This window comes from Stigmatopora nigra, chromosome 5, assembly GCF_051989575.1.
Source record: "Stigmatopora nigra isolate UIUO_SnigA chromosome 5, RoL_Snig_1.1, whole genome shotgun sequence".
Taxonomy (NCBI): domain Eukaryota; kingdom Metazoa; phylum Chordata; class Actinopteri; order Syngnathiformes; family Syngnathidae; genus Stigmatopora; species Stigmatopora nigra.
In genome coordinates, this window is record NC_135512.1 from 4,437,501 (window position 1) to 4,452,473 (window position 14,973).

Here is a 14,973-nt window from a genome sequence, read left to right on the forward strand (position 1 = left end):
CTTCTAGTTTTTAATTAAACTTTTCTGCATGGATGTGTTCATGCATCCCATTGATTAGCATCAGGGTAACAATTTTGTCTACATAATTCTGGGACTTTTTCTACTTTAAAGGCAATTAAATAACTAAAAATGCACACGTTTCCATGTATTTTTACTTCAAGTAAATTCTGAGCATGCCCGCCAATGAATAACAATTGAAAACATGAATTGTTTATGTCTCTCTCTCTCTCTCTGTCAAAAAGGTTCCTAAACCCTTTCAATTGACCATAATTGTGATGCAACTTATTTTTCTGTTATATTTTCCTTTTGAATTTTATTTTGCATGCAGACAAAAGCCAGATCAAGCGTGAGCCACATGGGACTCGTTTGCCAACCTGTGCCTAGAGGAAACAATTAGCCTGTAAACTTACTCATTCTTGACATGAGGCTTTTTTTAGGGGTCTGTGGTCTGTAAACAACTATGGCTATCATTGGGATGTGATGCCCCACCTACAACATCCCCTTAAAGAATCCCCCCCTGTTTCGCAATATGATCTAATTCAACAAGTGTTGTAGAAAAGCTTTGTGTCTATGTGTGCGCACTCTCGTATTGGCCACAGAGCATCTGGCATCCCATTGATTGAGCAGCTTTTGATGAGGATCACAAAAAAGAAACTAACTGTGACTCTTGTTCTTTTTTTTATTTTTTTTTCCAGGTCTGATGGAAATCCGATCTGTCAGCGTGGGAGTTGTCGCCATCAAGTCTGTCAGCACCGGGTTGTACTTAGCTATGTCCAAGAAAGGCACGCTCTTTGGATCGGTGAGTTTATAACCTGACAACCTTTAGAAAAGGAGCTAAATCATTGGTGACATCCAAGGGTTGTGTCTAAATCCTTGAAAAGTCTTGATTTTTCAAAATGAAGCCCTTAATTATGCTTCAAAACTACACTCAACTCATCAATACACCATTTAAAATCAGTCATACCCATAGCAAACAACAATTATATAATTCTCAATATACTTTAGGGGTGAGGCCTTAATTTTCTTGACTAACAATGCAATTACAAGGGAGTCTGGGCCAGTGCCACCAGCCACCTTGAATTCTTTTTTTTCTTCCAATGTACAATACCTGCATTAAATGAGCCCATATGCTACTTTTCAATCTTTTTCTCACATATGCTAGTTATCACAGTAGCTAAGTTGATAGCCCCTAAACTTTACCATGTAGTGAAAGTACTCTACTAAGTAGGAGCCAGACAGGTCTTAAATCTGATCAAAAGTAGATCAAAGTAGACTTAAAAAGGGTCTTGTATTTTATTATTCAAAATGAGGATCTTAAATCCTAACAAATGAAACTCAAGCCATAAAGATATCATTCAAGGGTCTTCAAAAGGACACTGATTTTCCAAGAATGTTGCTCAGTTTTTTTCTGTCTGAAAAAAATTAACAAACGTCTAATTAGTTAGTCTTTATCAACCCTCCAACTACAAATGGATCTGACATTTTGTTCCTCTAGTGGATCAAGGCATCTGACAAAAAAAAAAACACAATTTAAGTCAAAGAAAACAATCTTTTCTATTCAAAATATTACACCTATTTATGCTACCCAACTTCCAAACTAAACAAACATTAGTGCAGTAGACACAGACAGGACCGTTTTCATTTAAAAGTCAATGACTTAAATTTTGTTATCAGACAAGAAAGCCTTAAATCCTAAAAAATGAAAGTTAAGCCCTGAATCCAAAATTCAAAGGTCTTAAAAAGGCTACAGACTCAATAAAGAAAATTGTTCGGTTTTGCTTGGGCAAGCTTCTCTAAAGTACTAGACAATTTGTCAGTCTGAAATCATTATTTGGGGGGGGGGGGTGTAGTCCTCCATTTTGGCATGTGGCACTTCTATATACAAGTGAGGGGAACAAATGGCCTGTATCCGATTAATGTGTGCCGTATTTTCACAACTATAAGGCGCACCACATTATAAGGCGCACCCACAATGAATGACATTTTTTCCATATATAAGGCGCACTGTATTATAAGGCGCATTGTCTATTTTGTAGAAAATTTAAGACTTTTAAGTGTGCCTTATAGTCGTGAAAATACGGTAATGGCTATTGACTTCCAGGTATGAAGCACTGACTACACAGTCACCTCTAGAGCCAGCCATTGTTGATGTTTTGGATTTTTTTTGTAAAAATCTTGCAGTGGGGGAGGAGCTATATGATGGAAGATGTTGTAAACTAAGATGGCATCTGCATATTTAACAGTATTGTCCCCATTTGGGCGTTTGTGTTTTTTCCATATATAAGGCGCACTGGATTATAAGGCACACTGACTATTTTGGAGAAAATTTAAGACTTTTAAGTGTGCCTTATAGTCGAGAAAATACGGTAAGTTATTGCATTTGACAAGCTCGTTTATTTCACCAACTACTCGTGCTAGGTAGTTTAGCAAAGAAGAAAGTCTTGAATTTGGTTCCTTAGGTCTTGAAAAATGCCTTGGATACATCTTGGCTGAACTTTGGTTTCCCTATTAACTAACACCATGATCTCACAGTCTTCCTGTCCATCACAACTACAACAGTACAACACCTGGACTATACTATAGCAGCTTTTTTCCCCCTTAACAAAATACATAGCAGACACAAGAAAGCCAAGCAGTAACAAAGAGCCACCTGGCCCTTTTTTAAAAGTCTTTCCGTGCCATCCCTTTTTTTCCACATCCCCCTTTTTAATGCATGCTTTTAAACATATTCCCGCATCTTTGTTTAAGATCAGACCTGAGGTGTGCGGTGTGCTACTGCCGCCGAAAATGAGACGCGCCATCAGTCAGCGATTGAGTGATAAGGATCGTTTTAAAGCTGCTACAAAGTGAAGCCGCAATAACATCCCACTACGCTTGTAGAATTTGCGTGTTATCAACACACAGTGTCATACATGAGGGATGAGGTAGAATTTTTTTGACTATCTGATAAGAAGTACTAAGCAGCCATGGAAGAGTGGCTATGCTTTGCTTGCATTGCCTTCACACATCGGCTCCTCTTCACGCAAACTGAAAAACGGTCAGATCGGGTCACTCAATGTTTACTTTTAGACAACACTTTTGGTAGATTTCAGCACTTACAACTCATGAACAAAGTTAGATCAAGGGTTCTCAAAACTTTCTGACCTTCCTACGAAGACATTTTTCCAACCACTCCACTATTCTATTGCTATTTTAAACATAATTTACACTTTCACGTTTTCTGGAGGTCTATTTAAATACACTTTTACAGTTTATGGAGTTTGAATTAAATACACTTTCACCGACCAGTATTTCTCAAAACTTTTACCCGACTTTTGGATGACTATTTTTGGGCAAACATAGCACAGAAACCTCCCTAGGTCATTCTTTTTATACAGAATGTTCAAAAATACATTTACATAGTACAGTAATAATGAATGCCAGAGAAATTAAGAAGTTGCCTATTTTCAAGTTCAAACGATTCCTAGAATTATATAGTTTGTGTTAAGGGTTAAACTAACTTCATCCATGCAATTGTTTAATCTACCAGCATTGAATGTTGTCTCTACAACATTGAGCTAACCAAAAAAATGTACCAGTCAGATGACAAACCCTAATCCAGGGGTGTCAAACATACGGCGTGCGGGCCGGATACGGCCCGTCTGGTGGTTTGGTACGGCCCGGGAAGAAAGCTGCATTGTATAAAAAAATATGAATTTTCTTTAACAATGTGTAGTTCTTGTATTATCTGCTAGGGGGCGCAATGTTTTAGTACGTGCAGACAACATGAATTGACATTTATTTATGTTCTTATGTTATTCTCTAGTTCATAATGTAAAAGGAAAATTCTTTTAATAAACATTTGGATCATTTACTCATTCTTTACACTAATTATTAGTATTAGTGACTAATACAAAAGAAAAAAAGTGGGCTTATTGTTAGTTCTATGTAATTTTGCAATGAGTTTACTGGTCCGGCCCGCTTGATCTCAAATTAAGCTGTATTCGGCCCGCAGACCAAAGGGAGTTTGACACCCCTGCGCCTAATCATAGTAAATGTTTGTATGAAAAACAGAAACCAAAACAAAAACAATCCAGATCATAAGTGTTAAAAATATCTTCTGCCATGCCTTGCAGGTCAAGTACAACCCAAACTGCAAATTTAAGGAGCGCATCGAAGAGAACGGCTACAACACGTACGCCTCGCTCCGTTGGAAACACGGTGGCAGGCAAATGTTTGTCTCTCTAAATGGGCGAGGAAAGCCACGACGAGGCCACAAAGCCAGGCGAAGGCACCCATCCACGCACTTCCTGCCTATGCTACCTTCCTAGCAGCCTACCGGACAAGTCCATCACCTACCCCTGCTGTCACATATATGTACATTTGATGAGATTTGTGACACGTATTTGTAGAGCTAGTTTGTGCTTTTAAATTATTTTCACCAGGTTGACATGACTGACAGTAGAGCGGCATTATCCTCAAACATTTACAATGTGTGTACAAGTCAACAGGATCTTCCATTTTTGAACTGAAAAACCTGTTTCTTCTCAAACATAATACCAAGTCCCACTACAGTGTTCCCTCGGTTATCGCGGTTATTGGGGACCGGGAACACCCGCGATAAGTGAATTTCCGTGAAGTAGGGATTCCCCTTCAAAAAGGCTTAATTTGAATTTAATTCAACTTTTTTTATTATTTTTTTATTTTTATTTTTTGAATTTTTTTTTATTTTAATTTTTTTTAATTTATTTTTTAATTTCTTTTACCCCCCTCTATACAGTACACCATATAGAATACAGTTAGAGTGAAATTCATGTTATAACAAAAAAAACTGTAAAATATGTTGTTTCAATGTAATATTTGTATTTTTTTTCCCCAAAAAAATCTGCTAAGCTCTGAGTCCGCGGTAGCTGAACCGCGAAGTAGCGAGGGAACACTGTACTGCTTTGGATACTAAACTATTTAGAAAACACTCCCACACATACACACAAAGCAACATTTAACACTGGTGGACAATTATCCGATTTTAGATGAGCTGTATGTTGTATGCATGCAACCCTCAAGAGTTGTTACACTGTCTCCAATGTGTGCTCCCCTTCACGAGGTTATGTAAAGTCAACTAATCTTCTGTTTCCATATTTGCCATTGCCTGCATTACATAGTGGCTTTAGATGCACTCGTGACGTAGCAGAGGCATTTCAGTTCATGCATATTTTTTTACACTAAATACATGGTTCTTGCTAACATTTTTCTCAACAACAAGGCTAATAAAACACTTAATATATATATGAGATGGCTTGAATCCTTTTTTTTGCATTACTGTTTCCGTATATTAAATTAATTTAATATTACATTATGGGGGATATCGGATTTTGTACCCGTTCTTATCTGGAAGTACTACATGGTTTACAATCTTTTTTTTAATATGCAGTTTCTGTGAATGTTGAGTATTTTAAAAACGTAAAAAATAAGTCAAAAATTAAAACTAAATCTCATGATTAACACAACTGCTGTCGCAATAAAAGGAAGGGTCAGTTCTTCATTTTGGAAATGATAGTATACTACATCATTATTGGATAGCCTTTTAAGCAAGCTATTCTGGTAGCAATGGCAGACCTCTGATTTCAATCAATATTTCATAGGAAATACAGAAGGTCCTGTAAAATATAACTGATGATATGAATAGCCAGTAATGAAATACAAGTTTGCGCAACACATTCAAACAATGTCACAGGCATAAGATATTTAAGGAATTCTTTATCAGAACATTAATTATGTGAGGTGTTTCAAACCAGATAGGTCTTGTGATTAATTTAAATGAGATATGCTGCCTTCAGATGAAATATGTACACTTTAAAGGGGTGATTTTTAGAGTGAACTACCAATAAACTCATATCACATAAACATTAGGTTCAAGGCTTGAATCCTAGAATATTGTTTGAGCATGATTTTGTTTAAAATACCCATCACGAGCAATGCATGTTATTATTACAGACCCTATATTATGTTTTGCACCTTATTCTAAACTATAACATATGGCAATGTCAACAAAGAAGCCCTAAAATAATAATAATATATATGTATCGTGTCCTATTATGACCAATTTTGTATGTAATGGTAAGTCATCAAACATTGTTGCAATGACACAATGACTCTACTTCAACACAGTCTTTGACCATAAAATTAGTACTTTAACACAAAGTAGCTTATTTCCTATGTACAGTATTCCCTTAAAATACATCCAACACAAGCAACTTACACTTGCATCTTTTTTCTATGATGGAAAAGAATAAAAAATGATCATAAACATTACAAATTTCTAATTATACAAAATCAGGGACATTGTATTTTGGGTCTGCCACTGTATTGTAAAAGGTGACAATGGCATTTAAAGCTTTTTGTGCCTGCTCACTGACAGTTAAGTGTTTGTAACATCTCCATTGGTGCCCTCTGCCATAATCCCCCCCTCCCCCTCCTCACAGCTATCATCGTCATCATAATCATGACAAGAATCCCAATGCGGCGACGCTTATGATCATCGCATGGGGGGGACATCAAGGTCATTTAAACACAGGCGAGCGCTCCAGTGGCACAGGAGGCCACTCTGTCTTTTCAGCTAACAGAAAAGAGAGTTGCCGATGAATGGCGGCCGTTGGGAGGGTGAATAAAGGCCAAGCTTTCAGCGTGTCTTTATGCGAGAGAACTGCGACGGGGGACACGTCTGGTCTGGAGGGCGTCGCATCATTGCACTGTAGTTCAACCCGGCAGCGGCAGCATGATAGCAGCATGGGGGGTCCGCTGTTACGCTTGTATTCAGCTGTTCCTCTTTACGAAATGCACTCATGTCATTCGTGTAGGACAGATAGCTAAGATTTCCAATACAGTGTCACTGCAGATCAACAAATAAGCAAACCAGAATGCTGTTAGCATCACATGCTAACATGGACTGGTAGCTTTGTGACTCATCCAAAACCACTCCTATCTCATCCCATGTTTTACACATTCACAAGAAAAATGTCCCCTAAAAATTGATGAGCTTTAAAGGCGTTGTACTGCGAATGTTTACGAGAGAAGTGAACAAGCAGGTGTATCCTCTTATGTTACATACTGGCACTAAACACTAAAACAGAGTCGTTTTAGACTGGCCTACTCATCAGTGTGTCAGAATGTCCTCTATAAATGCCAAAAAAAGAGGCTGTCATTATCATTAATGTCTTGAAAAAGAGAAAAAAAATCCTGATCAAAAGAGTATACCAATGAGGGGCGTATAAAATCAACATGAAAGCTCTTAAAAAGATGGAAATGACATTGGTAAGATGATGTGATGATGTGAAAAACATGAGGTTTCTAGGCTTTTTGCTCAATCCGACTGACCCAGGAGCGAGTGTCAAGGGAGCTTAGTGGAAACATCTGCAAAGTGCGGCACATTTATTCTCATTTAAAAAGAAAAAAAACCTTCCAAAGCTTGAAAACGAGTTACAAATCCAGAACAGAAGATGAAGCCACAAGTCACGCTGCCTCAAGTGACAACAACTCGTAGCCTCTACGACCTTTGAAACCATGTGTGGTCATTTTCTCTCTCAGTGATTGAAAAGAACTGTGGTGGGTGGGAAAAAACAGGGTGGGGTGGGGACACAACCCCTCAAAAACAGCGCTCATAATACCAATCTTATGTATGTGGATGAAAACGGGGGAGGGGGCCAGACGTAGCGAGGCGCGATTTTTTTTTTAAGGGCTTATATTGAATTGCCATTACAGATCCTGAGACTAATTGTAGCTGTTGTGTGTCTCTCGGTGGCCTAGGGGGCTCTGGAGTGGTCCTGTATGCTCTTACCCAGTGGGGTTTTCAGAACGAGTGGCCCTGAAAGAGAAAAGGACCACCGTAGATCAATGGCAAACCTTTCACTCTTTCACGGGCCTTGGCTAATCCTTCTCATTTGTCCGCCATTTGTTGAGGCACATTCACGACTCCCTGAATTTAGGATTAGGCCTTGTTTCGTTACAAAAACAGCTCGACTTATAGTGCTGAATGGGCTAAGCAAAGCGGCGGATGGACCAGGGTTGCCTTATAAATATGCTACATGTGTGTCTGTTCTAGTTGTGCTAAGAGTTAGTAATACTTTTACGGCAACAAGAGTCACAATCCCTCGGAACTTAATGTGATATTAGTCATAAATTATGGCATAGCCCTTTTGTTCATGTTAGTTGAAAGAGCGTTGCAAAAAGAAATGAACAAATACTAATTGAAATCTAATTTGAAACGTGGTTTTGGATATACAGTGTTCCCTCGCTACTTCACGGTTCAGCTATCGCGGACTCAGAACTTCGCGGGTTTTTTTTGGAAAAAAAAATACAAATATTACATTGAAACAACATATTTTAGTTTTTTTTTGTTATAACATAAATTTCACTCTCTCTACCCGTATTCTATATGGTGTACTGTATTCAGGGGGGTAAAAAAAATAAAAAATGTAAAAAAAAATATTTTTTTTAATTATAAATTCAAATTAAGCATTTTTGAAGGGGAATCCCTAATTCGCGGAAATTCACTTATAGCGGGTGGTCCCGGTCCCCATTAACCGCGATAACCGAGGGAACACTATTGTATATGAATAAGTATTATTGTCCTGCTTTAGGTACGCATTAATTAGAGAGACGAAAAGAAGGAGGGAAAGACGGAGTTAAAGATGGAGGAAATGCAAAAGAAAGACAACTGGGGACAAAGAAAATAGGAACCTAAGAAATAAACCCAAATTGGACGTGTGCCACTATCCTGGTATGATTTTGATCTGAAAAGATTCAGAGTTAGGCCTCGCAGGCTGACTGTCATTTCACTGAATCAGACTTGAAAGGGCACTTTCATAAAGCCTGAACAAATGGATTTATCACAGCCAAACACCTGCAGAGGAAATTTCAGCAACTGCCGCAATCCTGTCTGAAAACCGTGGTTGGGACGGCGCGCAATCGCCGGGCGGATTAGCCACGGCGTCTGAAGGGCCTTAGACGGTTGTAGCAAGTAGCACACTCGCCATATTTCCCCCTGAAGCGCTGCCACGGTATGCCGCAGGAATGCGCGTGGCGGCGCGAGCCAACGGCACCCCAAGGCAGGGCATTCCCGGGATGCCTGGAGCCTCGCCAGAAACCAAGAGGGGGAGAGGTGTGGACCACTGTGTGAGTCGGAAGGTGATGAGGAGGGAGGGGGGACTGGGTTCGTACACAAAATACTATTACAAGATGAATTGTCAAATCAAAATTATTGGCCTGGTTTGAACTACAAGGGAGTCATAGACATATTTTTTGCTCAAGGGCATATGAAAATGGCCTTGAATAGTCGAATTTGATCAATGCCAAATCCATGTCTGTGTCCTACAAGCCAATGAAGTCAACTGCACTGCAATTTTAAAATGTGAAATATTTTCTGTGTTAAAGCTAATTTAAACTAAAGTTCAAATGCAATGCAAGCATCAAAACAGGTACTTCTCACTGTTAAAATGACATGACAGTGTCTTGAATTCCTTTCAACAGAATAGGAAATTAACAATATCAACTTGCGATACTGACAACCAGAGCAAGTTGACAATGAGTTAAAAATGTATGGACTAATGGCGCCCTCCAGTGGGAATTCATAAACACGCACGCATATACGCATTGCACATACGTACATATAAATAGCGCATGAGAGACAATGTGTTACTAGATTGGGCCCGAGAGAAATGCATTATGCAAATTGATAATATTACATGATAATATAACGCCACCAAGTCATTTTTACATTCAACCGTTATATATGGACACATTGCTAAGTTACCATGTTTCATAATAAACCGTTTGTTCATGCTCCATCATTAATGTCTTGCAAGAGGAAATATGTTGAAAGGGAAACTTGCTTAAAGTTACTCTCAAAACACCGCAGAAGTTGTACAATTTTACTGTAATTTACAAGTATTTTTTTAGAGTTCAGTTGCAATTCATCATACAAAAAATTTGCTGGGGTAATTATGCATGTGTTTCTTCACCAAATATGAAGACTGGGTGCTAAATGTGTTTTAAAGTTATAAACTTTTGCTGTTGGAATATACATTTAGCGGAGCAGTAAGCATAAAACTTATTTAGACCAATATTCTTTACTCTAAAGATTTGTAAAACTATTGATTATATACAGTAATATTACTGGAAAATTGGGGATTCTCAGAAGGATTGGTGCAACTGTGCTATTTTTTTTTAACTTTGCAAAACCACTAGGAGCAAATTGCAAATCCTCTGAAGCAACAATAACCCGCAACCTAAGTTAGTGCAAACGAATATCAGGAACAAACCTTGAGCAAAGTGTGCATTTGAAAAAAGTACAATGGCCATCACACTACTACTGTCGTTGTTCATCTTAAACGGTGAGTTTATCTTCGTAGACAAAGTTAAAATTTCTCCTTAAAAATACTTGTGTTTTTGTGGTTTGCAGGTGTCGATTGTACTCACATTGTTGGAGGCAGAGATGCTCCTCCACATTCGAGGCCGTACATGGCATCACTGCAGTTTCAAGGACAGCACATTTGCGGAGGGTCGCTGATCAGGGAAGACTTTGTCCTCACAGCTGCACACTGCAGGGTACGAAGGTAAGGGGTCAACAATAGTGAAAAACATCCCAGCAGGCCATTAAAACATGAATGTTCATTTTTTTTCTCTCTCGCCAAAAATATTCTAATCTGTGTTACTCTGTACTTTTCCAGCCCACTTACTGTTGTGCTAGGCGTTGACTCCCTTGACGAAAACGAGCCTACCAAGCAGGTTTTCACCACTATCAGATACATTCCTCATCCTAACTACGATGGCCATGGAAATGATATCATGCTCCTGAAGGTATGATGAAGACACTACCTCAGTGCCACAAAAAAACTCATGACTAGAAACACTGTTGGCGAGGCCATACCCATTTCTAATTTGTCCTATATCTCAGCTCAATGGCAGCGCCACATTGACCGATGAGGTGCAGCTAATCGCTCCCAAAAGACAACGTATTGGAAGACGAAGCAGCTGCATTACTGCCGGCTGGGGGGACATCGGTGATAACAGGACATTGCCGAATACTCTTCAGGAGGTCAACGTTACTCTGCTAACGCAGCGCACCTGTCGGCGCCGATGGGCGTCGGTTCCAATCTTCACGAGCATGGTGTGCGGAACTGGTTCTCGTGCCTTTCAAGGTTTCTGCTCGGTAAGATCTCGGCTTCAATGATCCACTACGGTGACAAGAGATCGGAGATTGTATTTTTAGTATTTTTTACTGAGAGTTTATATGGATTGGGCACTTAGAGCCATTATAATGGGAGTGAATGAGTTGATAATAGATTATTCATGTGGAAGAATTGCATCATTTCAAGATTGCATGTTTTGAAAGAATTCTATTCATATTCAGGGTGATTCTGGTGGTCCGTTGATCTGCGGCAATGAGACAGCAGGCGTGGTGTCGTTTTCAGGCCGACGCTGCGGAAACCCTAGGACCCCTGACGTCTATACGCGAGTGTCATCCTTCATTGACTGGATTTCTAGTGTTTTGAACAGCAATTCCATACATGAACGCCAAGATGTGCAAAATAATTACATATAGTTGCACAACTAATGTTAGTGAGAATGCTATTATGGCATGTTAATCAATTATGTTTAAGTGATACTTAATTATTGAGTAGTATTCATTAAACATGCTTTTAAAATTCTGTTTCATGGTTTATTTTAAGCAACATAACATTGAACATCAGTTTATTTATTTTTTATTTTCTGCTTTATGATACAACAAGCAACCACTGGTCTTTTCATTTTTTATGTATTTTGGGGATTAATATTACATATGTATTGAATACCTATTGGTTAAATGTTGCAAAGGAACTTGTTCAACATAAAGACAGGCTTATGTGTTTTGTTTCATATAAAACACAAGTACATAATCTTCATATCATATTATTGATTATTATATTGGAATATGGAATTCATTAAAATGACCGGGCTAAATACATGCAACATTTCCATAGCATCCATTTTTTCCCATGCGTAAATGTAAAATAGATATACTAAATACTACCATACATACCTTGCCTGCTGTGAGAGCCAACTTCACTTCTGAGCCTACATTTCCCAGCATAGACTGCGTGTACACCCACGTCTTCTCAGGCTGTTCATGACCGCAAGGCATGCTGGGAAACGGAGTTCCATTTTCCACGCAGCTTTCGCGAGATTTCCCAAGCCTGGTTCCGTATGGAGCGGCATTTTCTTGGTAGAGGACCGAAACCGATATGAAATTTGGGCGCAGGTGAAAGCGGCCATAAATCTCGCCGGCATCTAGCCAGTCTGTGGAACTTCGAAGGAGCGGATGTAGCTTCTTGCCGCCCCCTTCCCTTGCCTCCCCCCCCGGAACGTCTGCATTGAGGTGACGCTCGGACAAGCGAGGGGAAACTGGTACGGTGGCATGACAGATTCAAACTACTATGACCTTATATGTTGGACGTAGGCCAGCACAGGTGTGTTGGTCCCTTCGATAGCTTTCGTTTCGTCACAATTAACACGTATTTTTCGCCTTTTTTATGCTAGATCGTGTCATTTTGCCAACACAAGCTGTCGTTCGACACGGCTGGTGATCTGAACAGGGGCGCGTTACTTCCAAACTAGTGTTACTTAGCGGCTGTGAGCTAACTCCCAATTAGCCGTGTCAGACAGTGTCACCCGCAGACCACACGCCCACATACAGACAGACATATAACCCCTTCCATTGCTGGCGACGCAGTTTAGGCAACGTAAATACACCGGAAGTAGCTCTGGGGGCTGTGATGCCATTGGCTGAGGTGCAATGTCAATCTCCGCGCACGGCAAAGACGTCAGTCGTTGGCGCAATTTGGCACAAGTTGTTTTGGAAAATGTTTTACATACTTTGTCACTTACTGACTGGAAATACTGACTCTTTTGCTTTTAGACTGTAACCTTCGATCTTGTGGAGGCATGTCGAAGAAAAGAGGCAGGTATGTTCATGATAAGTATTTTACATTACAATGGTGCAAGGTAAAGGTGTCCAAATTTCTCCCAATTGTAATAACCAAGCAATGCTTAGTCAATAAGAAATTATTATTCTGCTAAAAAAGGTTAACTAAATGCATTGTTGAATGTACATCTACCCTACATCAGATAATGGCTATAGCAGCACACCTTGATGACAAGGGTGTCCAAATTTGGCATGCGGGCCAAATTTAAACTCCCAAAACTAATCAAAATTAAGAATAAGAATACAAAGAAGTGTATATTATGCTTTCATGCAATTTGACTAGAGAATGTTGGACAAAATATGACCAATCTTCAAACAAACACACTTAACACACTGAGACTTGGCAGGAAACGAAGCATCGGAGAACTGAGTGACGCCAGTAGCCCAGACCCCAACTGCATATTGGGTGTACGCATTCAACACAACTGGCGCGAGAAGGGCAACCAAAGCAAATGGAAAGGCACTGTGCTAGACAGACTCAGCGTCAACCCATCGCTCTTCATGGTTAAGTACGATGGCTTCGATTGCGTCTACGGCATCGAGCTGTTCAAAGATGACCGAGTGTCCAACCTGCAAGTCCTCTCAGAAAGTGTCGGTATGTCAATAAAAATCAGTTTCTTCCTATTCACGAACATTCCTGTCAATTCACCGATTTTATGTGTGTATTGTATTATCGCTGTGGTAGTCCCTTGAAGTTAATTGGGAGATTTCTCATCTTTGTTTCCAGTAAACAACCGAATTAAGATCCCCTCAGGGGCGGAGGAGTTGGTAGGCAAAGCTGTGGAGCATCTCTTTGAAAAAGAGGATGGCGAGAAGAATGAATGGCGAGGGATGGTGCTCTCCAGAGCCCCGATTATGACCAACTGGTATTATATCACTTATGAAAAGGACCCGGTTCTCTACATGTACCAACTGTGGGATGATTACGCCGATGGAGATCTTAGGATTCTGCCTGAAGCGGGTATGTCAAGGCTAGTTAATATACATACTTTCAAAAATCTCAACTTACCTTCATTTAAACTTCTCTCGTCTTCCATTTTGTTCAGAAAACAAACACCTGCTGCCCGCCGATAGGAAACCTGGTGAAGAGACTGAAAGCCTGGTGGGTAAACAAGTGGAGTATGTGACTGACAAAGGCATCAAGAGGACCGGTCTGGTCATCTACCAGGTCCCTGCCAAACCTTCGGTTTACTACATCAAATATGATGATGACTTTCACATCCACGTCTATGACCTGGTCAAAACCACCTAAAGGAGGACGACACTGTCCCTTTTATCTCTCTCCTTCGCTCATCCTTCTGAGTTCTTATTTGAAGAATAGGCGCATTCTAATTCATTTTAGATGTTTTTCTTTGTTTGCACAGCACCAACAGTAGCGTTTGCTCTACTACAGCATTTCCATGTCAAAAACACCATATTTCTATTTGCTGATAAAACAAAGTTTGGTGACACTACCTGTTGGCATTAAGGGGACTAAAAGCGAGTCTAGACAATTACTGGTTGGGATGAGTGGACTATATTGCACAAGTGCTTTATAAGAAATTTAGTGATTAGCCTATATTGGCTTTTTAATAATGTCATTAATGCAGGACGCAATTATGTTCTTTTAACCAGAGTGCAAAGTATGGCATTTGCTTGATACCCAACAACTTCTCTTAGTGGGGGGTTAAGTGCCTTCAGGCTCTTTATTTTCGCTAAACTGTACATATTTTAGAGCAGAGATTGGGGAACAATAGAAGAAACACATACATATGGATAAGATTGCTTAAAATGCAAATACTTACAATATATTTGCCCTAATGGCCCCACTGAATAAAACGTTCCTCTGCTGTCTTGGATTTCACCATGTAAGCAGGCTTCTATTTGTCTTGCGATTATGTCTTTTCACTAGGAAATTTCCAAACAAGCTTACAGTCAAGTGTGTCCCGGTGTTTGTTGGCAGTGGAAAAAATAATGCAGTGGAGGGGGGGGGGAAA

At 39.7% G+C, this 14,973-nt stretch overlaps 3 protein-coding genes across 4 annotated transcripts in view; all 3 read left to right on the top strand.

Annotated features, from left to right (window-relative positions):
• Nucleotides 1-5,245, top strand: part of fgf22 (fibroblast growth factor 22) — a 24,391-nt gene extending 19,146 nt beyond the window's left edge. The window contains exons 2-3 of the mRNA XM_077717194.1: nt 696-799; nt 4,116-5,245. Coding sequence (XP_077573320.1) covers nt 696-799; nt 4,116-4,310 — 299 coding nt within the window. The 3' untranslated portion in view covers nt 4,311-5,245. The remainder of the gene's footprint in view (nt 1-695; nt 800-4,115) is intronic.
• A 5,023-nt stretch (nt 5,246-10,268) lies between these two features.
• On the top strand, nt 10,269-11,683 carry LOC144196646 (serine protease 57-like). Its single transcript, XM_077717004.1, has 5 exons — nt 10,269-10,367; nt 10,436-10,589; nt 10,704-10,833; nt 10,931-11,185; nt 11,387-11,683. The coding sequence occupies exons 1-5, from the start codon at nt 10,328-10,330 to the stop codon at nt 11,576-11,578; spliced, it is 771 nt and encodes a 256-aa protein (XP_077573130.1). The 5' UTR covers nt 10,269-10,327; the 3' UTR covers nt 11,579-11,683.
• A 484-nt stretch (nt 11,684-12,167) lies between these two features.
• LOC144196647 (spindlin-1-like) lies at nt 12,168-14,966 on the top strand. Of its 2 annotated transcripts, none has more exons than XM_077717006.1 (5): nt 12,168-12,482; nt 12,932-12,977; nt 13,345-13,592; nt 13,725-13,958; nt 14,044-14,966. In XM_077717006.1, the coding sequence occupies exons 2-5, from the start codon at nt 12,958-12,960 to the stop codon at nt 14,247-14,249; spliced, it is 708 nt and encodes a 235-aa protein (XP_077573132.1). In that variant the 5' UTR covers nt 12,168-12,482; nt 12,932-12,957; the 3' UTR covers nt 14,250-14,966. The 2 variants fall into 2 exon arrangements, with proteins under 2 accessions (XP_077573132.1, XP_077573131.1); XM_077717005.1 differs by having other exon boundaries at nt 12,168-12,420.
• The last annotated feature ends 7 nt before the right edge of the window (nt 14,967-14,973 follow it).

What these genes read in the sequence shown, in the direction of transcription:
- LOC144196647 (XM_077717006.1), top strand. Translation starts at nt 12,958, where the DNA reads ATGTCGAAGAAAAGAGGCAG. An exon ending in ATGTCGAAGAAAAGAGGCAG is followed by an intron (nt 12,978 to 13,344) that starts GTATGTTCATGA and finishes GAGACTTGGCAG; the next exon opens with GAAACGAAGCATCGGAGAAC. An exon ending in TAGGATTCTGCCTGAAGCGG is followed by an intron (nt 13,959 to 14,043) that starts GTATGTCAAGGC and finishes CATTTTGTTCAG; the next exon opens with AAAACAAACACCTGCTGCCC.
- LOC144196646 (XM_077717004.1), top strand. Translation starts at nt 10,328, where the DNA reads ATGGCCATCACACTACTACTGTCGTTGTTCATCTTAAACG. An exon ending in GCACACTGCAGGGTACGAAG is followed by an intron (nt 10,590 to 10,703) that starts GTAAGGGGTCAA and finishes GTACTTTTCCAG; the next exon opens with CCCACTTACTGTTGTGCTAG. An exon ending in CCTTTCAAGGTTTCTGCTCG is followed by an intron (nt 11,186 to 11,386) that starts GTAAGATCTCGG and finishes ATTCATATTCAG; the next exon opens with GGTGATTCTGGTGGTCCGTT.